The 19,316-nt window shown below is 40.9% G+C and overlaps 6 protein-coding genes across 6 annotated transcripts; 5 read left to right on the top strand and 1 right to left on the bottom strand.

Annotated features, from left to right (window-relative positions):
- Positions 1-573: 573 nt before the first annotated feature.
- On the top strand, positions 574-1,633 carry BDB00DRAFT_767484 (cytochrome b5-like heme/steroid binding domain-containing protein; the record flags this gene model as incomplete). Its single annotated transcript, XM_053119672.1, has 4 exons — positions 574-822; positions 970-1,052; positions 1,155-1,314; positions 1,499-1,633. 4 exons carry the CDS (start codon positions 574-576, stop codon positions 1,631-1,633), a joined length of 627 nt encoding a protein of 208 aa, XP_052977486.1.
- A 411-nt stretch (positions 1,634-2,044) lies between these two features.
- Positions 2,045-4,296, top strand: BDB00DRAFT_789751 (uncharacterized protein; the record flags this gene model as incomplete). The annotated part of the gene is made up of 6 exons (XM_053120897.1): positions 2,045-2,224; positions 2,382-2,711; positions 2,835-2,961; positions 3,133-3,278; positions 3,502-3,594; positions 3,676-4,296. 6 exons carry the CDS (start codon positions 2,045-2,047, stop codon positions 4,294-4,296), a joined length of 1,497 nt encoding a protein of 498 aa, XP_052977485.1.
- Positions 4,297-6,157: 1,861 nt separating this feature from the next.
- Positions 6,158-7,128, top strand: BDB00DRAFT_789750 (P-loop containing nucleoside triphosphate hydrolase protein; the record flags this gene model as incomplete). Its single annotated transcript, XM_053120896.1, has 3 exons — positions 6,158-6,237; positions 6,338-6,472; positions 6,597-7,128. 3 exons carry the CDS (start codon positions 6,158-6,160, stop codon positions 7,126-7,128), a joined length of 747 nt encoding a protein of 248 aa, XP_052977484.1.
- A 912-nt stretch (positions 7,129-8,040) lies between these two features.
- BDB00DRAFT_978664 (P-loop containing nucleoside triphosphate hydrolase protein) lies at positions 8,041-9,126 on the top strand. The gene is made up of 3 exons (XM_053129954.1): positions 8,041-8,145; positions 8,212-8,346; positions 8,461-9,126. The coding sequence occupies exons 1-3, from the start codon at positions 8,066-8,068 to the stop codon at positions 8,957-8,959; spliced, it is 714 nt and encodes a 237-aa protein (XP_052977483.1). The 5' UTR covers positions 8,041-8,065; the 3' UTR covers positions 8,960-9,126.
- Positions 9,127-13,189: 4,063 nt separating this feature from the next.
- Positions 13,190-16,212, bottom strand: BDB00DRAFT_512321 (uncharacterized protein). Its single transcript, XM_053117670.1, has 4 exons — positions 15,248-16,212; positions 14,315-15,127; positions 13,878-14,220; positions 13,190-13,796 (listed from the first exon to the last, which is right to left on the bottom strand). The coding sequence occupies exons 1-4, from the start codon at positions 16,045-16,047 to the stop codon at positions 13,404-13,406; spliced, it is 2,349 nt and encodes a 782-aa protein (XP_052977482.1). The 5' UTR covers positions 16,048-16,212; the 3' UTR covers positions 13,190-13,403.
- A 556-nt stretch (positions 16,213-16,768) lies between these two features.
- On the top strand, positions 16,769-19,134 carry BDB00DRAFT_767511 (Dolichyl pyrophosphate Glc1Man9GlcNAc2 alpha-1,3-glucosyltransferase; the record flags this gene model as incomplete). Its single annotated transcript, XM_053119674.1, has 11 exons — positions 16,769-16,824; positions 16,911-16,989; positions 17,053-17,325; positions 17,461-17,514; positions 17,642-17,759; positions 17,847-18,053; positions 18,131-18,270; positions 18,371-18,507; positions 18,616-18,713; positions 18,786-18,861; positions 18,936-19,134. 11 exons carry the CDS (start codon positions 16,769-16,771, stop codon positions 19,132-19,134), a joined length of 1,437 nt encoding a protein of 478 aa, XP_052977481.1.
- Positions 19,135-19,316: the final 182 nt, after the last annotated feature.

Raw genomic sequence — 19,316 nt, 5'->3', positions numbered from 1 at the left:
ACGACTAAATACGTAGAGAGAAGTAGTGGAAAATATGAGATGTTATTATTTTATATGATACCACTTTGTTACTGTGTCAAAGCTCTTCCACAGAGCAGCCTTGCCAAAATATAACGTTTTCATAATCTGACATGTCAGTGCTCGACCTAGCATTCAGCGCAACCAATTAAAATTTCATGAGACCCAAAAAGAACAAAAAAATAGGCCTGTCAACCGGATTTCGCATCGTTTGATCCTTACTGCGCACCATACATTTCGTCGCGAGTGTTTGAGACTCAGGAGTTTAAAGTAGCCATGGACAAAGTATCCAGGTCTTATTTAAGTGAAGGCTGAATCAATAAGATGATGAGAGGCAAATTACCCAGCAACAGCAAGGCCAGCCTCGATGACAGCAAGAAACAAAGGTCGTGTCTCGCATACCAGAAGCAGAAGACGACGATGGATACAAGGTGAAATATGCGTGTTGTCATTTTTTACTGTGTGCAAGCTTCAATTCCCGCTTGTCATACGACGTGTCGCAGCCTTCTTGGTCCTGGCTTTCTTTTCTTTCTTCCGACTCATCTGTCAAACAAAATGTCAAATCTGCAGCAACGCCGAAAACCACAAACAGACGAGCCTACATCAAAACCTGCTTCGGATCAGGCTGAAAAAGATGATTCCAAGACGTTAAAACAGCAACAGCGATCGTCGTCTGTTTTAAGCAACATCTTGATGGGTCTGGTGTGGATCGTGATTTTGTTTTTTGGTGCCTCGTACCTAATCACGGAATCGTGGACCTGGGGCTACCGTGGAAAATGGACGAATATTAACACGTACATTCCGGTAAATATGTAGTAGACATTAGGACATTCTTCTCATAGCGTCGAATGTTCTTCCCCAACACGGTCGTCTCTCTAGTCTAGTTACAGTTGAATAGGAGATCGAGATGAATTGTAATTCGTGCATATAACTTACTGTTGTTTCATATAGAGAAAAGAACTTGTGTTTAGTGAAGAGCAACTTGCACGCTATGATGGCAGTAACCCAAACTTACCTATTTACCTTGCTGTGGAGTATGTTCATGCATATCCGATATGCTACGAGGCTGGAAATATTTTACTATGCATGGACGCTAACTGATGTCATTGTTATACCACACCTTTTTTACCTACTAGCGGCGATGTGTTTGACGTATCGGCCGGTCTTGGATGGTATGGTTATGGAGGAAGCTACAATCATTTTGCAGGGAGAGATGCAGCTCGAGCGTATGTGACCGGCTGCTTTAAGGAACACTTAACGCATGACCTTCGTGGCTTTTCAGAGGCACAACTCAAGGTACTGTTATTTTAGAGTGAATAGTAAAACAAACCACACCGCAAAACACCACCACCCCCACCTCCCAAAGACGCACACACACAGAAGGATACAAGTGGAAAGAATAAAGAAAAGGAGTGGAGGCGTATCAGAAGATATGTTGCTATGCTAACTGGTAAACATGCTTCTTAAATCCCAAAATCAGGGTGTCCAAGGCTGGAAAAGCTTCTATGAAAATCATCATACCTATTACAAGGTCGGAAGGGTCTTGCACGCTCCCATTGATCCTGACACACCTATACCACCACCCTGCAAACAGAACACTCCACAAAAACCATAAATAAAAGAATAACCTGTGATTTCATCTTAAAGAAGCGTGATCTTTGCCTATGACGTGCAGCATCGTTACACAAAAAAAAAGAGGCTGCTGCCTCTCTCTATATAGTTCAGCCTTTCTACCCCGCCGCCACAAAGCAGCACAGAGAGCGCAATCATAAGCTCCTGCGTGCACGCTTCTCTTTTTTTTTTCCCTCTTTGCGGTAACCTCTCCCTTTGAGCTTCTGTCTAAAATCCCTACTTCTAGACAGGAGCCCAAATTTACACAACAACAACAACAACAACACTACAAAGCAGCAAATACAGCAGCAAAAACAGCGATATATATTCCTCTTTCCTTATCTTTCTTTCTTTCTCTTTTCCTCTTTTTTCTTTATATGAACCAAGTCTTTTCTTTTTATCACTAAATCAAAACATGTCGGAATTGGCTATAAACACGGCCGGTGGACTCATTGGTACTGGTGCCACCACCACAAAGAACGAAGTAGCAACAGCTGCAACAACTCCCACAACGACAACTACGATTAAGCAACAGCAAGATGATTACAACGGAGGCGATAGGGCCGTCATTCAACTTTTGAGTAAATTGGACGAGGTACGGTACTTTATAGGGTTTCACAATATTGTCTGTACACACAGAATACCTACAACTATTTTAGACGAGTTCTGGGTCGATGCAGGTTTAATAGTAGCAATATTAATAGCGAAATATCTGTAACATGTGTACTCTGTCTTGTGATATATAAAATAAGGGCACACAAACGATTGCCAACTTACGTTCCATCTTGACGCTCAAAACAGCAGAACTGAATGAACTGGTGGCGCAATTGGAATTAGCTAACCAAGCTATTATCAATGTCGATACGACGACGACGCAGATCGAGACCATGTTGAAGGATATGGGTCTGTCAGGCGAACGGAACGAGTCCGTGTTGATGCATGCAGAAGCCACGTTGGATTCGGCTATAAAATCCGCAAGTTGTTTGTATGATACACCATCAGCAGCAGCGACTCCAAAGCGACCACAGCAACGACGGCCTTCTATGGCTAGTAGCAATGACTCAACGGAACAGCGTCGTATGGTAAGTAAAAACCCTTCTCTTTTGTTTATCTTTATTTGCTTTGGGGTTTGGGGTCACATCATCCCTCTCACGCCACATGACCTAATATCTCTGTTGCTGATAACAACTACAATACCTGCATAGTCGGCAAGATTTACAACACGGATTCGATATAAGCCGGATACTAAGTATATTCTTCGTCAACTTAATGAATTACTGCGAGATCTGGAATTGGACTCTGCGAAATTCTTTGAAGGCATCGGAACGACTGGTATTGTACAGCTTCTTTAAAGAAGGAGGAGTGAGAGTGTTGGATGAAAAGAAGGGATAAAGAGAGAGAGAGAGAGAGAGAAGAAGAAGAACGAAAGGGATTAGTAGGCACACACATGTGTGTCGGGATGCGTGTTCTGAGTGATCCCGTGACATATGGTATTTGCAATAGATGATGTTCAAGCTTTGCAAAAGGCCAAGGTGGATCTCGATATAGCAAGGACCATTGCGCTGTCGGCAAAGAGCAATATGAAGCGCCGGACGATTTTACTTCGAAGTGCCAGCAGAAGACGTAATGCACCAGAGGAAATCAAAATGGTAAGCTTGAACCTCTCCCCATCACGGGAAAAGAAAGTTTTATGTTGTCCCCCTTCTCCTGTCTTTATCTCTCTTTATATCTGCTTGTCTGCATCTCATACTCTCCCCCTCCCCCTCCCCTTGAAAATATGTCGTTGTTCTGGATAGAAAGCTAAATGCTAACCTTCTTTTGTGGGGGTCGGGATGTTAGCTTGGGAATAAGATTAGGGAAAGCGTCGCCCAGTGGAAGCAATATGCAAGAGGTGCGCCGATGATTGTGGATGGAAAGGACATTATTGAGACCTTGGATCGCGAGGATGCTCTGATCGCTCAAAACGTGAGTTTTCTCCTTCTTCTACCTCTTTGCCCCATACATGTGCAATGACCTATTAACTCAACTTGATACGTGACAAATTAGCTTCCCGTTCACCCATCACGCATGTCTTTCGATGGCTATGCTTCTACCAAGGGCTCGCCCACACCTTCTTCGTCCAGCACGACACGAGCTTCGATGCGCAACAGTTTGTCGACGCGCACCACTGACTCTCGACCCACCCATAGCCGTACATCATCACTCCATGCAGGAACACCTACTACTGAATCCGCTATACCCGTCCCATCGTTTCAGCAACAACTACCGCCTGTGCCACCTATTCCACCTTCTGCAGCATCTGCTGCTGCCGCTGCTGCAAAGAAAATCCACCGCCACTCTGCAGCTGCGCGCGCATCCATGAGGGCCAGCTCGGGCGCAACGCGTGTACGCACGTCCTCCTTAACCTCACACAAGGCAACAAAGGAAAAACCAGTCAGATCCAGTATGAGCGCTATTCCTGCACCGCCTTCCTCCCTCTCTTCCTCAACTACCGCAGCAGCAGCAGCAGCAGTGACGACGACGACACCGCCACAGTCTCCGTCAATGACTGCTGCTTCTTCAACGACAAAGACAAACTCATCCGCCAAAGGTTCTCAGCAGCGTGGTCCAGGTTCAACTTTGCGAATCAGAAGTATGCTTGCCAGACGGAATGTTCAACAACAATAACCTTTTACCGGACCTTGATGACTTAAGCAAAAAACAACAACAACGACTCTTATTACAACTATATCATTTGCTTTCTCTTTATACATATTTTATCCTTCTTTTACGCCTTTTCTCTTATCATTCTTATCGTTTTTAAAAAAAAAAGAGAAAGAAAAATACTCTTTTTTATTCTACTTCACTCATGTTTCTACCTACGAAACCCTTCTATCTCCATCCTCTTATTATACGACCCTTTAGTTTCTTCTATCTTCAGCAAAACATTTACCCTTATTCTTTTCTACATTTGCTGATTCTTCGATTTCTTTCTCTTATATACTCACACTTTTATATCGCTTATTGTTGCTTATTTCTTCTTTCTTATGGAATGCCTTTACACTAATATAATGAACAACCTATTCTTTACAATATGTATAACAAAAACACCAAACGACTTTTCCGGCTTGTTGAAAGTTCTTGTTTCCATCAAGTTACATAATACACTGCACCTTGTACATATCCAACGGGATGTGCCATCACAACAACGATGTTGGGCCTATCATATACAGTATCATATAAACAGATACTCTTGTATTCGAAAAACCGCCATGTCATGACCAATGCACCTGCTCTTTGTAACACTACAGCCGTGTTGGGACAATGACAGCTTTTTCTATTGTTAGCAGCAACAGTATGTATGGCTCCTTAACTACATACGCAAAATTTAGTGTAATAGATGACTTCCACAGTTAAATGGAAAATGACGTAGTCTATGTATCATATGTACTTGAAATACATATTTATGATACTACTATAAAGATCTACCCCCTCTAAATGCGTTGGTTGTCAAACAAACAACCGGTTTGTAAGGGAAGAGAAAGTAAAGAACACAAAGTGTTCATCAAGATAGGTGCTTTATATTTTTTATTCGCTACTAGACGTTATTTTTCTCAATGGGATGAAATCTATCTACATTGCGTATGATGACAAAAAGTGGTGCTGCGACTAAGGCATCAACAAGATAGTAGCACTTTTACCTTGTGCTGAAGAACTGGATGAACTCCGTTCCCTACAAACAAGCAAACAAGCAAATGCGTTGAGTTGTAGCTCGAGGTACATGCTACGGGATATTTGGTAGATGCATAGTATACTTGCCGCAGGGTGCATTGCTTAAATTGATGCTTACTGCTTTTCTTCTGCGCGTGATTTCATTTACAGAATGCATGTGGTCGAATACTTTCTTGTCAGCATGGACTACTTTGTACATATTAAGAAAACGGGCTATGTTCCAACATTAAGGTCGACGTTGCATCTGCTCGAGTTGTATTGTATTTCAGCATACAACCTCATGGGATATCACGAAAGCTTATTACAGCAAAAAGAAATGGTGTTGTGGGATGATTTATACCATACATGTCTGTTTAAAATATTTCGGCTCCCGGCTAGAACCCGATGTTGACATCCTGCATGATATCACATGGCGAATTATGTAACATTATGCTTTACATTTAGAGACTTCTTTGCAGCGTTGAAAAGCTGACTTCTTTATGGCTTGAAAATGACAATGCAGGCGTACGCTATACCTAAAGACCTCCATACATATTTAGGAGAAATAGAACAGTACTCATCAGCACGTAAGCATACATCAGCTTTTTAAAGTTCGTTAAAAATGGGCCATTATTCATGCTCAGATCTCTTTGCACTCTGTCTCTCCTATATGCACGTTTACGCCATCTAATCAACCCAGGACCGTCCATGTTTCCTTTTCAAGCTCCTTACTTTTTTCAGCTATAAAAGAGGAATGATAGACTTACAGAGGCTGTCATTTTCTATCTATACAAGGCACCACAGAATAACATCTCTAGCAAAAACGAGTATTGTATAAATGGCACCACTTGAAGTTATCGGAGCCGGCTTGAGCCGTTGCGGCACGGACAGCTTAAGAGTAGCTTTGAACATGCTTGGGTACGACCGTACATACGCGCAAATGGCTTCACCTGTTACAATATCTTAAACACAAGATAGCTTAACATTAGAATAAAATATATATTACAAAATCTAATAGATACAACACTCACCACATGCGCGAATTGTTGGAAACCGACGGACATCCTGAAGTTTTTGAAGAAGCGTACAAGAATCCCGAAAAACCCGTAGATTGGGATTCAGTTTATGAGGGTTTCAGCGCAGCGGTTGACTGGTAAAATACTGTTGAGCTTTCTTTGTTCTCTCTTCTTCTCCCCATCCCCCTTCCTGTGCTGTAATGAACACCATCGTCAGAGATTATCTGGCTGGCAAAAAGAAATACTCATCTTCTCGTTTAGCCCTAGCATCTTCGTTTTACCCAGACTGTTCAAGAAATATCCTGATGCCAAAGTGATTCTTACCAAACGCGACTTTGACAGCTGGTATAAATCGGTCTCAAACACGATCTTCCACCTTCATGATCAGCTTCCTGAAAACCCTCAAGAATTCGCTGTGCGCACACGGAGAATGGTCAAAACTATCTGGCTTAATGGCTCTTTCCAAGACATGCAAAAATTCAAAGATGAACCCGAGTTAATCAAAACCCGTTTCGAGGCACATAATGCATGGGTGGTAGAAAATGTTCCAGCAGATCGTTTGCTGGTGCTTGACTTGCGTGATGGTATTAACTGGGACAAACTTTGTGCGTTCCTCGGTAAGCCAATACCAGACGAGCCTTATCCTCGTATCAACTCTACCCAGTCCTTGAATAAGGAGTACCAGCAAATGCTCAAGTCGATGGCTGTTCAAGGGGAAGACCAGCAGGTTAATGGTGGCTCTAGTAATTTGATTTCTCCAGGTTCACAGCCTGTAGCATCTACAACCAATTAGTAGCCACTCTCAGTCGTACATATCTACTCATCCGCCATCAATAAACGTAACATGGATATTACCGAAAGGATGTACATTTACTGCTCCACTACAGTAATAGGGCAATCTTGTTACGCAGCAATTACTCAGTACAATTACATGTATCATTTGCAAAAAGAAACTTAAACTGAGATGCGCCCCTTTCCAACTTCAGCCCATCGATGATCATGTTTTAACGTACTGTAGCGTATATCCACCCAGCAGAGCAATGGACTTTGAAAAAGAAAATGTAAGGAGTGACAATGTATCCAGTTGCAAGGGACTGTAGTACATCAACTAGCTAACTTTTGTGTTTTGTAAAGGAGCGTGTGATTGCCGCCGCAAATTCCGGGATTGTGTAACTGTAAATACCGGCATCATATCACTTGAAAAATTGTTTATATTTAAAGACATGTATCAATAACAGATGATATATAGCTATAGTAATGTCGTGGCTGACTATTTGAAACCTTGTTTAAAGCCACATCATGGCTGAAAATGTATCAGCACCCATCGTTCGTTTCATTGATACACATCAGATGGGTGTCACATATTCTAATTTTACACAAACTCCCCATGTATAGACCAAGAGGCAGAATAGTGATATGTTCGCTTAACTTCACCGTCACTGCAATCAACTATTCATTGATTCAATATCTTTTACAAGAATTTTATCAATTCAACCAAAAAGGGCGGGTGCATACGATGTGTATTTGGGGTTTCCTACAGCCGTTGCGGGGCGAAGCTTGATCAAGGCTGAGTTATATGTTGTACCAAAGCCTCATTAGACTTTATCTGTTTCCTTTATGTTACACGCAGCCCGCCGGGCCTAACCATCATATATAAAGCGGATTTATTGAAATCATTCGTTTCTTTCTTTTATCTTTCTACTATATCCTTTAGTACGCACAAAAGATATATGGCGCCACTTGAAGTAATTGGAGCTGGCGTAAGCCGATCAGGCACTGATAGCTTAAGAACAGCGCTCAATATGTTAGGGTAAGAGAAAGAAAGACACTCACGTCATCTTGCGTCATCTAAATAACTTTCTGCATTGAATTTTAGTTACAATACCCACCATATGCGGTCTATGTTTGAATGTGATCGTAAGCCCGAAGTTTTTGAAGAAGCGTACTTGCATCCTGAAAAACCTGTTGACTGGGACGAGCTTTACGAAGGATTTAGTGCAGCAGTGGATTGGTATGTACACATTTTCTCATTGTCGATGCACATTTATAGCTTGCAACAAGATATTAGCAAAGGTTCTGATGATATCTTGATATTCTATTTTTCCGTTACTCAAAAAAACTGTAGTCCTACGATCTCTTTTCTCGACAGATTATTTGACTATTATCCAAATGTCAAAGTAATCCTAACCAAACGTGATCCGGACAGCTGGTACAAGTCTGTGCTCAATACCATCTACAACTTCCACGACAAGCTTCCAGAAAACCCCAAAGACTATGCTATCCGCAATCGAAAAATGACAAAAACCATTTTTCTTCAAGGCGCATTCATGGACTTGCAAAAATTTAAGGATGAACCCGAAGTAATGAAGGCACGCTACGAGGCGCATAACGCATGGGTTTTGGAAAACGTCCCAGCAGACCGGTTGCTAGTGCTTGACTTGCGGGATGGTATTACGTGGGAGAAGATTTGTCCGTTCCTTGGCAAGCCCATACCCAATGAACCTTATCCTCACGTGAATGACACCAAGACTATGAAAGTAGAATTTCCCAAGGTGATCGCTTACCTGGCAGAAAATAACACTGCTTCTCATACTGCTGCTAATCCTCAATCCACTCTTGTATAATAGTAGTTATCGTTTGCTTATCAATAAAATACATATGTAAACATGTTATTCTCTATAAAATTTTGACTTACATGTACAGCTGTTGGTTTTATTATTATTCACGGTAGCGTTAAATAACTTTTGTAGTACATGAAGTATGATGGTTGCAATTTGTATGTAGAATCTCTCAGTCGGTGAACACTACTTCCTACTTAATCAGTCTACAAAAGTAACTTGTTCGCTACTTTTAATGCCTCCTTTTATATGCAGGTCCTGAAAATAAACACAACGTAATCAGGGGTGTACACAACTACCATGCTTTTTCTCAACGGAAGTGGATACAACGTAGGAAAGCAAGATATTTTACAATGACACAACTCACTCACTAAGCTTAATTCCCTAGCACATTAGCGTGTATCATACATAGCCAATAAAGTTGCATTCGTTAACGGACGCGATATCGTGTATCTAGGGGCATTCCATTTATTCTTGATCTAAGTACAGTGGTAAGTGCGGACGAAAGATACGATAGTGAACTTTGTCGTATCTGGGGCGTCGTACTGTTACCAAGGATATATAGCTCACACCAGCTAACGCCAGTATTAGCGAAGTGTCGCGGCTTATAGTGACTTCTACACAAATTTGATAAGTCTTTGATCAGTCAGATCATTTGACATCACAAACTTGATAGCTGGAATATCAAAGAGCTTGATTAATTGTCGGAATAAAGCATTATCACAAAGATACATATGTATTACCTGTGTCCTACTGTATTCATTTTCTTTGACACGGTGTTGAATTTTATGGACACGGCCAATGAAGATGATGTCATCCGTAGGATTGTCACAAATTGCACGCTTTGCGTGACAACTGCAATCAATGTTATTCGATCGACGAAGTTCTTCAGGTTCGTTTTTAAACTTGCTACACATTTCTTTGTTATCAAACTACAGTACACTTATTAACCTTTTTTCATTTACAGTTGAACCCCGTTTTTTGCACCTCCACTTTTTGCAGGTCCCCAGTTTTTGCAGCTTTTTTTGGAGGAATCCCGTTCACCACTTAGTAAAATTGCAGTTTCCTCACTTTTTGCATTTTGCAGCCCAAAATGAAGGACCTGCAATTTTCCGCTTGTAATTTTCATTCTATTAGAGAGCGACGACGCTGAGAATCGAACCAATGATGTTTGTTCTGGCTTTTCTTGCATAAATCATCCTGGATTTTTCCAGATTTTTTGATGTTCTGGGGCATCTAAATACTAGTTGTTTTTCTTGCAAACTATATACTGGTGTAACAGGTTCAGATGAAACAGTCATGTTAGCATCTTCGTTGCCATTGTCAACAACATCATCATCAGTTATTCTTTCATTATGAACAGCACTAATAATTTCTTCATCGGACAGCAGTGGATTAACAGCTGCAATTTCCTCAGCTGGATCTGCATCAAAAGTGAAGTTCACAAGGTTATTGGCACCATAAATAAGGCTTATATGATCATTGATCTGGCTAAGTGCAACTTCGTCTGCATTGTTTAACTCACTGTTAGTGCTGTTAGTCATGACTGCACCTACTAGATTTGTGTAGTGCATTTTCTATAGTGATATAATACTCGTCCTTGAATAGAGAATGAAGAAATGGTTAAAGGACACAAGGAATATCGTTAATGATGAAGAGATTTTTGTACCGACAAGGGGAAATCGTAACAGAAAGCCACCTATTGATTTCGCTTTCCATTTTGAGAACCATGTGTTGCCAAAGAAGAGAAAAACATCAACTGCTAGTAGCAGTAGTAATTTTGATACAACAGACAACAATAGTGAAGCTTAAACGTTTCAACAGATACATACACAACACGGCACGACACATATACACAATCGAGATCACCTATCACATAGGCATAGCACTTGAAACCCCATTTTTCAATTCTTAGTTATACCTAAATCACTACTGCACATATTTTTACCCACAATTTCCTGTATATGGTGTACAACATCGTAATTTTACCATCTTTTCTTTTATTTCTTTTTATATCGTTTATCAAAAGCTCTTGAACCTCATATCATAAAACATGTCAAAATAAGTTTTCTTTATGGTCCACATATTTTGTTCCAGACTCCACCATCTGTACTCACACAAAATGTATAGTTTAAATGGGTTACTGGAATGGATAAGAAAACACATGCTTTGCGTTGTCGCTGACAATGCCATACACTGCAAAAAATAAGGGGTATCAATAAGGTATCAAATTTTAATAACTCAGATATCATAACAACGGATCTCAACATGGTATCAATAAGGTATCATCATTATTTTGATACTCCTAGTATCATTAGGGTATCATCACTTGATATCCACTCAATTAATTTTTAAGTAGTCAGCTCACTAGTAAAAGACATAACACTCAGTGCAAAAAATGCAATCTCTCTAATGGTCATAGGGGTACTCTCAAACCTTCAGAGCTCTTTTCAAAATCGACTAGCAACATCAACACTTATATGATGATCAATCTGAATCAACCACAAATCGCCACTATTTTTTAGTAGTAAAACGTACAGCAAAAGAATTTTCAAGCATTCCATCTCAAAATGTATGTAAAGCGCATTTCAAGAAAAAGTAAAAAGAAATAGTAATTTTCATCAAAAATAATGACACATTAAGAGGCTGCATCTGGCAATGTCGTCTGCTCAGACCTTCTCTTCCTGATCCAAGATACAGTATATATACTACCATCGTGAATACGGTTTTGTATACGTTAATAGGCATGATGTTGACATATGAGGTATCATAATGTTATTGCTGGTGCCAAATTAGTAAAACAAATTGGGACCTGGTTCACATTATTTAAGATCTGAGAACAATGAGCGATCAAAACACTCTTTCTTTCCGTTTTATGTCTCTTTTTGATTCTACTTCCTGCTTGCATTTACTCTTGGTTTGCAGCAGCCATTGTTCAAAAGGTAAAGCAATTTCAATGTAGTGTGTGCTTATAAGTGATATACTATCAATGCCTTTGTCCATGACCTCATTGACTCACTCTGATATGCCCTTATATTAAGCAGTGTCAAACTAACGTGAAATTTTACGTTCGATACTTATGGGTGCCTCTTTCATTTCGTATAAAGTATCTTTATGCTCTGGTAAGCCATTTCCTTTCATAGCATTTTGCTGCTTTATATGCTGATTTTGTTGCCAAAAACTACTTGAAGCGCTCATGTTGCTAATTCGCATGCTCGGCTTCCTTCCGTGGAGTTGTGTAGCATAGATAGAGATTACGCATCTCTCGGCGCATGGTATCCCTTATTACTTCCACACCACCACTGCTTGAATGTCTGCTGGTAATCCCCATTCAATTGGTGAGCGTGATTGTCTCGTTTTGCTCTATCATACTATAATATGCTAATATCTGATTGTCATTTAATTACTCAATGCTTCGATAATTATAAAGATCTGTTGCCACTAACGACCACAAACTGTAAGATGGCCGTTCATTTATGCTCTGCTTTTTCCACTACATATAACTGATTATCATTATCTATTAGTATCACTTTTCACTATTGCCCGTCATTTGTCTAGCTCCATTTGAATCTTGCAGTCTAGTGTTCTAACCATTATATTATAATCTCAAGTTGTTATATTAATATGGCGGTAAGTAAAACATGAGAAGTGGTGTATTCTAGATCCCATGGGATAGTTGGCGTAGCCGAGGACGAGGATGTGATGTTGGCTCCCAAAGCCGCGCTTTTTATTCTCAGTTGTTCTTCTATGTATCTTCACATCTTCCAAAACTAGGCAAGTAATTTTTTCGCTATTCTGGGGTTGGGTGTTTAAAATAATCTTTTATACCAAAGGCAGGTGCCCACATCAACGTCCTCGGCTATGCCAACTATGGCATTGGGCTTCGTTCCTACCCCAATTCCCGTTGGCTCCGCCTCGTCCTCTGATGTGGTGTTCTTATTCGTAAGAGGCGAAAAAATTGCTTCAACCATCGCTTTCCCTGTTCCTTGCTGATTTGTTGGTTGCAGGTGATAATCTTTCATAATGGGAGTAAATCCATAACAATTAATTTTACTGTAAACAGTAAACTAATTTTGTTATTACACTATCCAATCAAACCTGTGGCGTCCTAATATGTAGTACAAAACATCATTATACATTTGCTTAAGACTCATGTGTACACAATAGAATTCTAGCTTCATACCAAGAACACTTTTGTTAGTACAGTACATAATTTCTTCTTATGATTATCGTCGAACATTCGTAAACTGTAAGTCCAAACCAAAGAAAACGGAAAAAGCAAACAAACAAAGCTTCTAACTACAAGGACGAGGGGGATTGAATGGTGTCCACAGAAGGAAACAATTTCTTTCACGTAAACAAAATACTAATAAGATTGAGTATATCTGATCCGTAAACAAAACAGCTTCAGGATCACGCAAGATGGTATATTATAGATTTATAACAACAACTATACATGTCCCATGACAATAGAAAAGCGAAGTGTAGAGATACTGGCGGGTACATCCACAGTAGCTGCTGGACTATCGTTAATTTCACTTTGTCGCTGCGTTGAATTGGCTGTCGCTCCATGGTTACTATTTGATCGTGTAATTCGTGGTGTATGTTGCTGTGACGCTACTGTAACAGTGTTTGTCGATGTGCGCTGCACTCCACCTGCTGTCGTTGTCGTCGCAGTAGTAGTAGTAGTAGTAGGAGCAGTAGTAGTGTTATTAATAGTAATCGATTCAGTTGCTGACGGCGAGGAGCGTTGTTGATGGTCATCCGAATGAGATATGCGTTGACTGTTATGATGCGACGAAGATAGTGCTTCATCTGCACACAATGTTGTACTTCGCCAGCCCTGTATTTTTGTTGGGTTAGTATACCAAACTTGCGATGCAGTAGCTTACGATACAGTAGAAAAAAATTGTATGAAGATTACCCAGCTTTGCAGAACTGAAAAATTATCTGGACTGCTCTGGAACAAGGTCATAGAGTGCTTGGGTCCTCGCGATGGACAGAAGATCTTAAACCACGTTTTAACAATTTTGCGTTTGTCTGCATACCGTGAAAAGGTCGACAGTTCAGGTGTACAGCGGCGAGCGCATTGCTGATGGTTTGCTGCTCCTGGCAGGTGTATTGTTGTCGAAGGTGCTGGATTTGTTCCATCTAGGATATGGTTGCAAGGACCGCATGGTATCGATTGGCGATGAAGGTATACGCCTAATTGCAGGACACCTTTGCGTTGTGAGCGTGTCTTTTGTATGTACATGTTCCAATTGGATCTATATAAGAAATACATACAGAATCAGACAATTGGCCAGTTCTATCCAAGTCTAAGTGCAGTGAACTGATGTATATACGAAACAGATAACGTACCCGGCATAGAATACGGTTTTTGAGTACACACGGACGTTGTGTTTCAACGTGGCAAAATCAGTGAATTCCACGCTAAACCGGAACGGGGGGTATAAAGCGTACTGTTTATTTGTATCCTTAATGTTATTTGCTGTCGTCGTACTTTGTTGTTTGGCAGTAGCGGGATGCTGCGCAGCCCTCAATTTCTGCGTTTCCGGTACTGCCGAAGTTGGCCACGAGAACGTCGACTCGCCTGTATACGTGGTCATGTCATCGACCGGAATCGGTTGCAGGAGTGGAGGTTGTGGTACAAGATCACTGCTTTCTTGTTTTTGCTGTATCTGCTCGTACTGTGCCCTAGAAACTGTCAGATCGAGCGCCTGGTCACGTTCGCTTGCATTTTCTATTTTACTGCGTAGAGAGATTTGTTGCCACAGTGCGTCTTTCAACAGCCGATCAGGAACCAGCGGTTGTCTGGTGAACGGGTTCATGTCCGAACGGATCGAGTCCAGTTGCTCAAAGGTCATGTGAATGTAATGAATTGATCGTGATATAATGGCCTCGTACACGTCTAATTCCTGTTTAAGATTGTTGCCGCCCTCGGTCGTCTGGTCAAGTGCTTCAAAGTCGGATTGCTTGTGCAAATCATCTGGCGACGGCACAACCTCAATATCATCCACATACGAGTCCTTTTCAATATCGCTGCTGCTACTGCTGCTGGATGGGTTGTGGTATTCATCCTGATCCACATACTCTTCTTCTTCTTCCTGGTGACGGTATATCGTATGACGCATACCCAGAATCCGTGTAACAAATTTATATCGATCGTATTCACTGATAGAAAAACAACAAGGGAGAGTGCCGGCATGAGATAATGATTAGCATCATCTGTCCGAATAAACTTTTTAATTTATCCAAAAATGACATAACGTAAATAGTAAAGGAAATGTTTACCTTGGTACCCATAAAGCATCACTTTCAATAATCTTTTTAAGCCAGTGCACCGGCAATTGCGCGACCGTTTCTAATCTGAGCGAGTACAGCTCGCGACACAAGTAAGTGAAAACGTTGTTTAATATCCGGTCGCAACCAAAGATTATATGTTCATCCGCGAATGTCAAGTACTGGATCACATTATTTTCATCCAGGGTCTGCGAGATAAACTGAACGCATAATTCGGCCATATGTTCCAGCTGGAAAAATGAACACGTTGCCAGGATTTGGCGCACATTGTCGGCATGAATGTCCGGATCGTATAACTTGCCATACAGCTGTGCCAGGACAAAATAGAACGAATTTTTGGTAATAAATGGATTATTCTCGAAATGCAACGTGACGCTATCCGATGAAGATTCCTGGAACCCGCCTTGTAGCAATGAGCTGAAATACGGGTTTTGGTCGAGAATGATCCGATGTAGGTTATACACTTTGCCCCAGGCCGGCACGTGGACTGAAATGTCGCTTCCGATGCCGTCAATAAGACCACGGGTGAATATGTGTCTGCATAGCATGAGTGAGTGCAGGCGCCAGTCGTACTTGTTGGTAGCACTGGTGGGCATTGTCGTCGTTGCTGTCGTCGCTGTTGCTGCTGCTGTCGGCTGACCCATACCTCCAAAGGTGACATTATTATTGGTATTACCAGCATAATTATAATAATCTCCAAAGGGGCAAGGCCCCAAACCCCCTCCTTCAAAGTTGCTCGGTGATGGACTTGATTTGTTGCTATCATTGAGTAACCACGGTAAATCCGACATCGACTTGGCTGGATTGCTCCGTGGTCGACCAGAGGCACTGCTACTACTGCCGCTACTACCGCCACCGTTGTCGCGATGGTGATCTGTGACAAGTTCGATCCGTTCGCTCCATAAAACCGGTGTCGAGCTGTTACTTGCGGTTGGCGACGCTCGAGTAGGCGTGGTTGGATAAAGTTGTGTTTCCAATGGTTGCGTTGCTTCATTATGACTACTCGTCGTCGTGCTATTATTGCTGCTGGTTGATATACGTCCGGAATGAATTGAGCTAGCTCTCATTGGACAGTTGTCGAGTTGGTTATTACAAAAATAAAATTAAAACAAAGGGTATCGTAGAAGACTGTTTTGATAAAGAAAACTTTTGCATCGGCATTACAGAACGTTATTACTTTTGACAATAAAACAGGCTACGTCAATAATCCAGAAAAAAGAACTTACAATTACTAGGGTATATTATGTGACAATCACCAGTAGTAGCTTCAAAAGAAGAGGCTCGTCTTTGAAATGCCTATGCAATGTCACTTAAAGACGTGTTTATGTAATTGTGTGTCTTTGAATCGCCAGAAGAAGACAAAACCAAGAAAGAAGAAGGTGCCTGAACCGTTTCTCGTTTCTGCAGATTTGTGCCAAAATTCAAGCCCGACTGGACTATGCCCTTATTTCTTGGTCCCACCAAACCTCTATTCACCTCTTGTATAGATTTTTTGGCCACAACGCAGACGCGATGAGCGACCTACTCATTGCCAGCACCATCCTCAAAATATTGTTGATTCCGGCATAGTAAGAATCTAACTTGAATTTATCGTCATACCCGTATAAAGCGGTGGATGCTCTTTCTTAACACGATTTACTGTATATATATAAAGTAGATCGACAGACTTTGAGGTACATCGCAATTGGTTAGCCATCACTCACAGCTTACCTATTTCCAAATGGTATATTGAGGTGAGCAGAATACATTAGCGCAACGTTGAAGATGTATTATATTAACGCGTAAATATTTTTTAGAAAACTTCGATATGGACTCTCGACTATCCTCCTTTCTTTGCATGGTTCGAAAAATTCTGGAGCGCGTTTGCCCAGCTGGTGGATCCAGCCATGCTGGTTGTTGACAACCTCGAATATGCGAGCTGGAAAACTGTAGTGTTTCAACGCATGACTGTCATAATAAGCGAACTTGTCCTGTATTGGTCACTCAAGCGATATATTCGATACTTTGGGAACCAATATGTCAACTGGCTTATAGCTGCTTCTATTTTCCTTCATCCGGGCCTGTTAATTGTGGATCATATCCTTTTTTTTATTTTATTAATATTTAAGCAATAGATGCATCAAGATAAACATCGATGTGGTATTAAAGAACGATAACTGGTGAACGATTATGTCCTTAACTTTTTAACACACATGCATTTCCAGTATAACGGGTTTCTTTACGGTATTTTACTCCTGTCAATTGTCGAAGCAAAACGGGTAATTTTCTACTATCTTGCTCTGTAGTCACCCTATTACTGCTGCTAGTTGCTATGTGCATTTAGCCTTGTTTTTATGACGACCAGAAACCGAAACGTATAACTTTTTTTCTCGTCTGTTGCAACAGGGTCAATTATTGCTATCCGGTATCTTGTTTGCTGTACTGTTGAACTTCAAGCACATTTACTTGTACATGGCACCCGCTTATTTTGTATACCTTTTAAAAGCTTACTGCTTTACCTCCAGTAAGTTGATCTTATTTCATCGTTCTTTAGTGCTGACGTATAGCATACAGTTTGGAATGCTGACCGTTTGATATGGCTATGTATTAGCTGAACTATCATCATTTTCGATCCAACGATTCATCAATCTCGGTGGTTCTGTTATTGCAGTATTTGCGCTCTCACTCGGCCCATTCATTCATCAACTGCCTGCTCTTGTGGGTCGATTGTTCCCATTCACACGTGGTCTGTGTCATGCTTACTGGGCACCCAATTTTTGGGCCCTCTATGCTGCAGCCGATCGATGCCTTATTTTTGGTAAGATTGTTTGTTCGCGTCGGACAAACTAATAAGGTTTTGGATTGAAACAATGTGTTAATCAAGCAGAATTATAGCGGGTAAGCGGCTTGGATGGTCTATGAACAAGGCAGCAATGGGTTCTATGACACGCGGCTATGTTGGCGATACACAATTTGCTGTTTTGCCTGATGTACAAGCTTCCCATACCATGATCTTGACATTGATTGCTCAGTTGGTAAGCAAATTTACTTTACCTTACATAGTGTTCAAAAGGTGTTGAAGAAACTAAAAACGTCTCTAATTTGTCTTGAATCATGATTGCTTGAATGTGAAAGGCTGTTCTTCAATTGCTATGGCGAAAACCAACGTTTGACAACTTTTTATCGGCGTTGACGCTGTGTGGATTCGCCTCGTTTTTATTTGGCTGGCACGTACACGAAAAGGCAATCTTGATCGTCTTGATCCCTTACAGGTAAATCCAAAAATCAGGAGAACTGCTTATTAGCAGATACGTCATAATTCGGTAAAGCTAATATGTCTGTTACGTGGTTATTCGATATGTCTTTTTTAAAAATATTAGCTTGATGGCAGCCAATAGCAAGCGTCATTTACGCGCCTTCGCCATGTTGAGCGCAGCAGGGATCTATTCGCTCTATCCCCTCCTGTTTCATGCCGCAGGTAAAACTTGAGCAATCAATCATACGACACAAATCAACTGAATGACACTGATTCTTTATTGTATTACTGTAGAAACTCCAATCAAGGTGACATTTACGATCGTGTGGGCTTTGATTGTCATTCCCGGTTTAGCTTTTGCCATGAAAACGTAAGAGAACTTATCACTTTCGAAAAGGGAAATAATTGATCTCGGAGAAATAATCTTACATGTACAAACTTCAGACCTGTCAAATCGGTGTTACAGCCAGTGGAATTACTATATCTTTCTGGGCTTGTCGCACTGCAATTGTATTCCAGCGTCGTGCATGAACTCCTATTTGTAGGGGATCTGCAGTTTTTACCATTGTTACTGACAAGCGTATATTGTGGGGCAGGGGTGATGTATGGGTACTTACTAGCCATGAACAATTGTTTCACTTGACGATAAACATGGGATGTGTTAGGGCTTTGTTATTGTTAATCCCCCATAATCCATTTCAATCATATTCAAGACAATTTTCCCAAAGATTCTTCATTTTTTCCTATTTTTTATAAAACTCTTTCTTCCTTTTTTTATTAATTACTACTACCGTCACTACCTTTATAAACTTTTACAAAGAAAAA

This window comes from Zychaea mexicana, assembly GCF_025766255.1.
Source record: "Zychaea mexicana strain RSA 1403 chromosome Unknown BDB00scaffold_61, whole genome shotgun sequence".
Taxonomy (NCBI): domain Eukaryota; kingdom Fungi; phylum Mucoromycota; class Mucoromycetes; order Mucorales; family Lichtheimiaceae; genus Zychaea; species Zychaea mexicana.
Note: the sequence above shows the minus strand (reverse complement) of the source record. Positions and strands in the feature narration are given on the sequence as shown.